Below are 10,057 nucleotides of genomic sequence, written 5' to 3' on the forward strand. Positions count from 1 at the left end.
ATTACCCTAAATGTGTCAGAAGACCAGTTCAAAGAATGGACTTATAACTCTCGACACTAAAGTGAATGGACTGTCAAAATCATAAACGTTCTCAGTGAAAGAATGGACATTTTAAGTCTCTACATAAAAATGGACTGTTTTAAAGATAAACATTCTCAGTGAATTAATTTCAGATGTGCTAATTAGTATTAGTGACATGAAACAAATCATACCAAGTTGCACATAATAATATTACCTTACTATTGTTTACAGTGAAACAAAGTAAAGCCTATCCCAGATCTTAAGAAGTCAGTTGTTATGGAATTGGAATTAAAAGTTTCGATCAACTAAGGTATTATTGTTACAGAGCCTGTAAGGCTAGAATTACCGATTATGAATGTCCATGATGGGTTAAAGTTAAAGTTCACGTAACTGTTTTTTAAAAGATTTGAAAATTTTAAGAAAGGAAGGAATGTTGTAGAGTAGAGTAATCATGATGTAACATTATAAGAACCCACTTTCAGTATTCCATAACGAGTACTGTAATGGTCAGTATATCGGTATCGTTGAGAGCAAGAAAAGAGCAACACACTCACACACACACACAGAGGACATAAACAACAAAGATGTCTAGCGTACGGCAGCACAAGTCACAGTCATGTAAAGTTTTAAGTCTTATATTAAACTCTGGAACACAACCCGAGAAGTTGTTTCATTTATTAATGTTTAATGTTGTTAGTATTCTTGGATTGTCCGCATGTAGAATACACAACAGCAATACTGAGCAGTATTTTAAGTGTGCGACCTGTATAGATCTAGACTCATGCTTTCTTTTTTTACTTGGTGCTAAATTCGACTGTGATCCTTTAGTTTGATGCCCATCAACAATCAACGCGCTTCTGTACAACCACGAAAGCGGAATAGAGTATCAATCTATGCATCTATTATATATTTGGCAACTTGGAAACTCATGTGTCACTTTTCTCTCAAGATTTATTGCTCCATTGCAGCAGAGTGTTAATATAATAGACCAATGATATTCAGTTGATGTTAATGCACCGATCATTCCTTTCATCGAAAGGGGGCCCAACTAGTATGTTCTATTTCCTGAAATAACATACTTAAATTATGATCTGCAAATTGTGACCAGAAGTTTTGACTCTACAGGTTGATAGATATAGCTACAGACCTCTCAAATTAGCCTTTTGTTGTGTAGCAAGCAAAAAAGGGTACTTAGAAAAGTTATTTTCATATAATTTGGTAGCTTTACAAAATCAGTATTAGATAAGCCTGAGGATTTCTGTAGTCTGTGTTATGCCTCAACATTGGTACTTCCTGCCTGAAGACGTAATAAATGAGTATGAGAATTGTCATTGCCTCATTTTGTGACTGTTAAAAGTCATATTTTTGTGCTTAATTTGCACAGAGCCTGAAATTTTCTAAGCTTTGAATTAACCTGAACCCTGATAACTTAGAAACAAAATTAACATACAATTTTAATGATTTAAACAATGTATGTTATTGTCTGTATAGCTCTTTCTGATTCAAGAAGAAAATCTACTAATTTTTCTTTGTGGTATTTATTATAAATGTATATGATGTTGGAGTAGAGGGTATATGGATTTGGATTCAATTGCCATTTATTCTCCTTTTTTTTCACTTGCATTTCCTTGTACTACTTATCAGTGTTTTACATCTGTTTGGAATGATGTAACATTTCTACACTGTGTTTTACTTTTCAGGGTGACCCAGTTAAAGAAGCCCTTGTTTCTGGTAAGTATGCTGTTGGCATTAAATGAAATCAATTTCTTATACTTACTGGGTAAGGTTGGAGTGTCTTTAGAGTATCTAATATCAAGAATATCTCCGATGGCAGCTAGGAATTAGCTCATGATGAGAGCGACAGCAGTGGTAATTTATAGGCCTTTCAAGCTGAGGATTGCATCAGGAGTTTCGTATGAATGAGCACTCCTACTCATAAACCCAGTGCTATAATGCAATTTGTTTAAGCTGCTCATTATTGACTAAAATGCTATGGATGACAGATCAAATCCAAGAATAGTGTCTGAAGAGTGAAAGGTTAAATCAATGTCTTGTCATTTGTGTAACTATAGCATAAGCTTCACTACATTTTTCTTCAGGGTTCTTAAAGTCTCATGAAGAAGCAGAAACATTTCTTCGGACCAAGGCCATGGAGAACACCAAACAGTTGCAGTCTCATTTGGCTAAGGTTCAAGCCAGACTCACAGACCAAGTAGGCCAACATGCATGATCAGTGTTGATTAATCTTTTGATATGTCTGCTTTATTGATTTGTGTTTTTGAGTGGATTTACTAGCAACACACTGATGGGTGTGATACACAGAAAAATAACTCCATCAAGTTAAATAGCACTTTACAAACTTTACAACAGTTCCTTTGTCCTTTCTTGTTTCTCTCTTTGTCATTATTTCATCCAGCTGAAAGCCACATTGTTCCGTCACTCTCACTAAAAGAATCATTTCTGTGTCAAACATTGTCTTTTTTGTTGTTGATTTTTTTCATTTTCCATTTCAATGACTTCTGCCGAAGTCAACACGTGTCAAAAGGGACATTAAACAATATGGTGATCAGAGTGTGAAACTGAACAGCTGTGGAATAGTTAACCTAAAATTTATTACACCCGACTGATTTGTTCTTATTATGTATGATGGTATGATCCCAGGTCAGATATGTTTAAAACTTACACTTTTTTAATGAAACCTTTACTTTTACTATTAACCATACCCCATTTTGTGAATGGTTTCACATGAAATAGCACTGAGGTTCTTTTAAAAGCCCTTAAGTGAAACATAGTTGTAGAAGTAAAGTTTGGCTGAAATGTCTTTAAGAAATCAAAATTTATTTTACCCAACATATGCGTGTAGTTCTTAAATGTTCTTGTTCCTGAGACCATATCAACATCAACACTACAAAAAGATAATTTCCTTTCCTTCCCAGATTGCTGTTGCTTCTCAGAGTATGGCTGATGCTTTTGTGATTGACACTGACTTTCAGCGTGACTTCCTATCAGAAGAACTTTTCAATGTGGAGTTTTACTCGACTGGCAAAATGAATGTGCCCTTTGGATCTCTAGTGGGAATATTGATTTGTGTTTTTGTTGTCTTTGTATCAATAATAGCCTCTCTCTTTGCAATTATCAAAGCTTCTCAAAATGGGCCTGAAGCCATGCATACTTGGGTAACTAGGTCTTTCATAGCACTTGTTTGTTATGGTTTTGTGTTAGAACCAATCAAGTGCTTAATTTATTGCATGTTTGATCTCTTTCTAGATTCTTTTTAAAATGTTGCTTTTAAAAATAGTTTATAGTGGTTACAATACTATACTCTCTGTGTTCCATGAGTTGGTGATGCTTCTGATCACAAGCTTGTTTTGTGCCCTAATTGCCCATAAAAAGTTAAAGTGAGATTATGAAATAAGATTTGTTTTTTTGGATGTAATTTTATTTTCACCCTATACAAGATTTAGGGCAATTTAGAGTATGGTTATCATTTTCTGATTTACAAGTGTGCTATTGAACCTGTCCAAGACAGAATTGCACTGGAGACAGAAAACTATTCTACCTTAGACGTTTTCCACCTTGGTCAGGGGAATTTAGGAGAAAGGGGTTCAGAGGGCTAGCTGTAAAAAGGGTCTCCTGTCCATTCAGTAAGCAGTCAATAAGTAAAAACTTCACACTTCCCAAGCGTTGTTCTAACCACTCTGATAATGGCACGCATCAGTCTTACTAATCCACTGTCACCACTGCTTGTATTTCATTAGAACCACTGTTTGACAAGTTGTAAACAGAAACTATTGAACTTGTGTTTCCACCCTATATAAGTTATGTAATAACAGACCTGCCACTCATCTCATTTTAACTGGAATACCCCCCCCCCCCCCCCCCTTAATCTCAAGCATCCCGATTTTCCCCATTTCGATCGCGTGTATCCCGATTTTTTGGGTTCCTTAATTGCGCCGCATTTTTCAAAAAATTAACTCGGCTTTCTTTTCTTCCGCGAGAAGCACCCGTTGAACTATTTGTCAGCTGAAACACGGAGCACTATTTTGCAAAATATGGATTTGGGATTTAGTAGTTAACTCGCCCCAAGTTGTGTTGGAACTTTGCTCGCAAGTGTTATTTCAACTATAATGAAAGTAGTATCGATTTGGTTTCTCGACTTGGGACATTCTCTAGATTTACTTTCGCTTTTGTTTCCACTCAGAATTTTCCGATGGTGGCCTGATAACTGTTTCAATTGCGAATCTACATAAGTGATCAATATTATTTGGAATTCTGCTGTTACATTCAAAACAAATTTTATTAGAGTTCTGGTTAGTCGGGCCCGTCATCAAGACCTGTCTGTAAAAGTATTTCAATTGCATGTTTGCATCACGTGACATGACTTTGGCGTGCAAGTTTTGCATGTGTCGGGGACCATCCGTTGACAGGGTCAACTAAAGTTCATGCACACTGGTAGAAGCGTCTTTCCTGAATTATTGGGGGGAGGGGGGAGTTTAGACACTTGGACTAGGAGTGCTTGACATGATACTTCAGGATTTAAAAAGGTAATGGTAAAAAAAACCACACACACACACAGAGGGCATACAGGTTTACCTGGATGTATTTATGGACACCCCAGGAAAGTTTTAAAGTCAGTTTTTTAGTGACTTTGGTGGTTTGTCGTTGATCTCGAATTTTTTCATCAAATCACGATTTTTTCCCTCCTATGATCCTGATTTTTATATTTCATAGAGTGGCAGGTCTGTAATAAGCACATTTAACGAAAAAACCCTGCATAACAACGATTTGGCAGCAGGCTGTGGCCAGATTTTACGCCTCTGACTAACAAGAAAATTTCCGGTGCTGGCACTTGGAAGATGAGCAGCAGTGAAAGTTCACACCCTCACCATGCTGACCACCTGCACTGCCCAGGGCTCATATAGACGGGGTAACAGTTACCCCCAAACCACATGTCCTTCCCCTTTCATTGCCTGGTTGTGTGGTGTAAAGGCTAGAGTTAAAGCTAGTAACACCAAACTTGGGGGTTTTGTTTCGAATTAGGGCAGGACAAGCAAAGCATTTTTAGTCTTTGACAGGTCGAGACTCTTTGAAGGGAAGGAATTTCTCTGTCCAGTTCCAGGTTGTGAAGGTTTCTGTCTTTTGTAAAAGAATTTAATTTGGATGGTTTCCGTTATGGCAGGTTTTATATATATCTTAGTATGTTTAAATTTTTTTTTAGCAGAATCATTGATGTTGTAAGTTTACTTTAGAGTTGGACATTTCACTGATTTGTTGATTTCATTGCCATTTCTGTGTATAGTGCTGTTAAAAAATAGACCTTTTGACTTTTAAGGAAATAAAAGACAAAAGCAGTAGGCAGATGTGTTTAAAATGTTTTAAAAAATATTACAGTATAACCCAGATAGGTCAAACACAGATTACTCAAAATCACGCATCTGTCGAACTGTGCCTGCGGTCCCGGTTTTTTTCTTCTTTGTCTTTGTATAAAAAAAATTACGTGAAGCTCGAATGCAAACACGGAATAGTCTAACTAATTACACCTCGGTAGAGGTCCAAAGTCAATATCTTTGGAGGTGCACTTGAAACAAAACAATAATATAATAATAATAATAACCGAACAAGGCAAGGTGGTTGAAATACCACCTCCCCCCCCCCCTCCTCAGAAGCAGCTATATAGCTGTGCTAATTTTAGCGCTCTGCTCTGCTCGTGCCTAGGTCCTAGGCCTAGCTAGGCTTGTGTGGAGCAGGCGAGAGGAGGGGTTGTGCATTACAAAAATCTTCCGCCCCACCCCTCTTCACAAAAGACTGCATGCTTGGTGAGAGAGGCGGGGTAGGGCTGCATTGTTTCGTCATCGCGTTGATTACTGTTGCGATATGCTTATCTTGTCTATTTGTTTGTTTTGGAAAAATTTGAAAAGGCACCTTTCGATTGATGCTAAAGACCGCTTGCACTGACCCGCACAATTAAACTGTCTCGGTACCGATAGGTTCATAACCGATCGAACTCGAAAGCGTCGCTCATCGTGTTTCTCATTCTCAATCTGTCAAGTTTAAGTCAGTAGGCAAAGATCTAACCCATCTGATCTAAGACAATTGCAGAAAGAAGAAAAATCTCTGTTCCGACCCAATCTTTGTTGCTTCCCTTGAATTTCTGATGCCATAACACTGTTCAGGTATCCCTCGAACTACAGGTCCCTTGAATTATCGAGGCCGGTCCCAACGAATTTGAACTATCCGTGTTATACTGTGAGACCTAACATTGACAACACACTCTATGGAACATTACAGCAACTGCAGCAGACCTGCACTTATCACTACATGGCATTCTCTCTCTCTCTCTCTCTCTTCTGGCGCTGTGGCTTCATAAACGGTCAGCAATGCCGACAGCACGCAGGAACTCAACACTCGCCCGGGGGTCCTTAAAAAGTGCTGAAAGTGGGTTACTGAAATGTCCCAGCAGACGGGTTCTAGTACGATAGCTGGCGGGACACCTCAGGAACACATGGTCCATAGTTTCGTCCTCCTCCTTGCAGGCTCGACAGGACGGATCTGGGTTGTCTGCTGGCGCAATTTTGTGGAGATATGATCTCAGCTTGGGCGATTTTCCACCAGTTCTCATTTGGGAGAGAAGCCGGCGGTCCTGTCGTCTGAGCGAGGCCTCAAGCTGGAATGACGGCGGCTGGGCAAACGGCAGTTTGGGTTTCGCCTCTCTTTTCCACTTTGCGCGGGTCGATCGGTGGATGATGGCTTTAGCTGTCGAGAAATCGATTGGCGTGTCAATCTGGGTAAGCGCTGTTGCTTCTTTGGCGATGCTGTCAACTTCCTCGTTCCCAGCCAGTCTGGCGTGGCCTGGAATCCACTGTAAGTGGATGGAACATTCAGAGCGTTTACAGAGGGTGTGCAGATGTTGCCAGATTGAGCAGGCCACCTTTTCCGAGCTACATGGCATTGGACAGAAGGGCGAGAGCCCAGCTGTTGCTGGATCGATAACAACAACAACAACAACAACAACAACAACACTTGAATTTTACAAATTGAGAAAGAAATTCTTCTCTTATTTTTAATCTGCAGTTTTTCCTGAGCTTCTAGTGATTGTATGTTATATTTTTGTTATTATCTCTTGAACAGTAGTATCGCTGCCACTGTCTGCTACATTTGCAGTTTCAGATTTGAAGGGTGGGCCCTGTTCTTTGCCAGGATAGAATTTATCCCATAGGCATTGATTTTTGTTATTTTAGTGTCTTTTTAAGATTAGATATGTTACAATTTTTTGTTATTTGTTATTCTGTGCAGTATATTAAATATGTTCTTTCTGTGGAGATAGTGATATTAACTGATATTCTTTTGCCTCAAATTCAAACATCACTCTTCACAATTCAAAGGAGATTTCAATAGCTACACACCAGTGTCTATGGTGTAGCAGTTAGGCACTTCAACATTGCATTCAGGAGACCAGAGTTGATTCCCAAATGAGGATACATTTTTATTGAGTATCTCGATCTTTCTGCAGGGGTGTTGAAACTTCTTTGCCCGGTTGGCTCTTACGTGGCCGGAAGCCGGCCTCCCTAATGATCTAAATTTTGTGTCAATGGGGGCAAAAAATCATGGACATATATATATATCCACACTTTGTGAGTGAAGTATAAACACATTCTTGTTTGGAAAATGACATACAGTTTGAAATGTATAAATGTCCAGAATAGATGGCTGGATGCAAGACTGACAAACACCATTATGCAATTTGATGTCCAAGTCTTGTATTCAGTTGAAAGTGATCCTTATATTATATTACGAACACAAAAGGTATTTGGGTGTGGCTCCCTTTCTCAGCTTGGGCATCAAGGAGACCAAAGTTTGTACTTTAACTGAAAAACCTGTGTCATTTAAAAGGAATTTGAACAATTGGGGGTACTCATTATGTTGTCACCTCATGGTTTGTAACTATACTATTTGCTTGTTTGGTTGGGGAGAATTAGATGTATCCTGGACTACGTTACATGTATTTGATTCTGCCTGCACACTTAAACTGTCTTTATGGGCACTTTTGTTTAAAAAGGTATCATTAAAAGTTCAAACAGACTGGTGTTTAATGGTCATGTTCATGCCTTGCCACAAGAGGGCCAAAGTTTATCACAATGCATGAGACTGAGATTGAGAAAGAAAAAATTGGGTAGATCAGAACTTTTACTTCTCTTGTATGGTTAAGCTTTCAGTTTCAAAGTTTACATTTCAATCTTTTACTTAATTTGTCTCTTTAAGATTGGTTGATATTCACATCAAAGTAATACATGTCATATAAATGTACAAGAAGCAAGCATGATGTAACATTTTTATGACTTTGTTTATTACCCAGTTGTTGACTTAAAGTCCCTCTAATTTTCATAGAATTTAAATTTCTTTCCAGTTGCTAATCTTGTCATTGTCTTAGGGTTGCTGTTTTTTTAGTTCGAATAACAGTTCAATAAACGTGTTTGCTTTAAAATTATATTGTCTTTTTGTCAAGGTCTTGCGCTTGCATTTTCTGTGTTGAAGGGATGCTCTGAAAAGATTTAGGTCTATCCTTAGGAGGGGGCTACACCCCCAAAGCCCCTTTTCGGCTCAAAATTATGGAATTTGAGTTGCAGGCATTTTTAGCTTCCTCAGCCTACAACTATTTCATAGCATAAGAACCCCCAAAAACCGTATTTTTTCCCATACCGGGCATGTTTATCACCACCATTTCCTTATAAAGTCAATGTTTTATTTTTCTTTACCGGCCGTTTTCTCAAAACGCGACTTTCCTCTATACTTTTTTGAATAACTCCACCATTTTTCATCCAATATTCATGAAATTTTAACACAATGAAGAGAAGACGTAATACTAAAATTTTGTTTGTTGAATTTTTGATATTTGGAATAGTTTTTTGTTACTGGTGTCTTGAGTGTGAATTTTCACAGATTTTTTGCAAACTTGAATGGTACCTCAGAAAAAAATTCATTCAAATTTTTAAAATTCGTTTAGGTAAAAAACAACAGACAAATTTTTAGATCTATTGTTTGTTAACACGCATGCAAAAAAACAAACAACCAATCAATTTCCATGAGCAGTAAGTACACGTAAGACATGTCAACAAAATCCAATTTGGCCGCCGTATCCATGGAAACGAAACTTTTTTTTCTCAAATTTGATTGCGGTTTTTAAGACTCCTTACTATGCTTGTTATATGAGTGAAATTTGGTAAAATTCGGTCCTGTATTAAGCGAGATAGCCTTCAGGTGTAGCCCCCCCACCCCCCAATCCTCAGCCATTTTCACGACATGTTGTGGGAAAAAAATCTAGGCGCCTCTTCACGATCTGTCGTAGAAAACAAAGGCTATGCGTGTTTTCACATGTCGAAGACATACCGGCTCTAACCGCAGATGTCTGGGCCTATTAGATCTAACTAAAATACACTTTTTTTTCGGTAGATCTAGATCCAGCTGGCGTTTTTGGACCTGTTCTGCTAACGCCATTCCGATTAGAATGTCAAAACTACCGGATTTGCTATGGGTGCCGGCGAGAGTGTTTCCAACTTTCCCTTGCGAAACACTCTCGCCTACATCCCGAAATTCTGTACTTGCCGCTTCATCATCTACGCGGTAACATGAGTTTTAAAAAGACTTTTTGAGAGAGAGAGAGAGAGAGAGAGGGGGAGAGAGGGAGAGAGAGAGAGAGAGGGGCAGTCGAAGCAAGGCCAGCAGAGGGCAGAGAGTCTATACCCTTTGGCATGAACCAGCTGTTTACTTTACTGATTGGTCCAAAGAGAAAAACAAGTCGTGAAAAAGCGCGTAGATTTTTTTTCCACTACAGGTCGTGAAAAGGCACATATTATATTTTTTTTATCCCACGACATGTCCTGAAAATACCGGCTGCCATCATTTAATGTTGAAGTTAACCCCTTTGCTGCCTGGCCTGAGGCTGTCTCGGGTTCTCCAGTTGGATTATATATATACATATATATATACATTGTATACATATATTATATATTCATTGTATACATATATATATAAAAACATA

The 10,057-nt window shown here is 38.4% G+C and overlaps 1 protein-coding gene across 3 annotated transcripts in view; it reads left to right on the forward strand.

Annotated features, from left to right (window-relative positions):
- Positions 1–3,897, forward strand: part of LOC101848797 — a 52,496-nt gene extending 48,599 nt beyond the window's left edge. The window contains exons 25-27 of one of the 3 annotated variants that reach the window (XM_035972859.1): positions 1,722–1,752; positions 2,121–2,233; positions 2,958–3,897. In XM_035972859.1, coding sequence (XP_035828752.1) covers positions 1,722–1,752; positions 2,121–2,233; positions 2,958–3,299 — 486 coding nt within the window. In that variant the 3' untranslated portion in view covers positions 3,300–3,897. Of the gene's footprint in view, positions 1–1,721; positions 1,754–2,120; positions 2,234–2,957 lie in introns of those variants that run through there. The other 2 variants (XR_004859247.1, XR_004859250.1) reach the window with 2 other exon arrangements.
- Positions 3,898–10,057: the final 6,160 nt, after the last annotated feature.

Source organism: Aplysia californica, unplaced genomic scaffold (assembly GCF_000002075.1).
Source record: "Aplysia californica isolate F4 #8 unplaced genomic scaffold, AplCal3.0 scaffold00025, whole genome shotgun sequence".
NCBI classification, from domain to species: Eukaryota; Metazoa; Mollusca; class Gastropoda; order Aplysiida; family Aplysiidae; genus Aplysia; species Aplysia californica.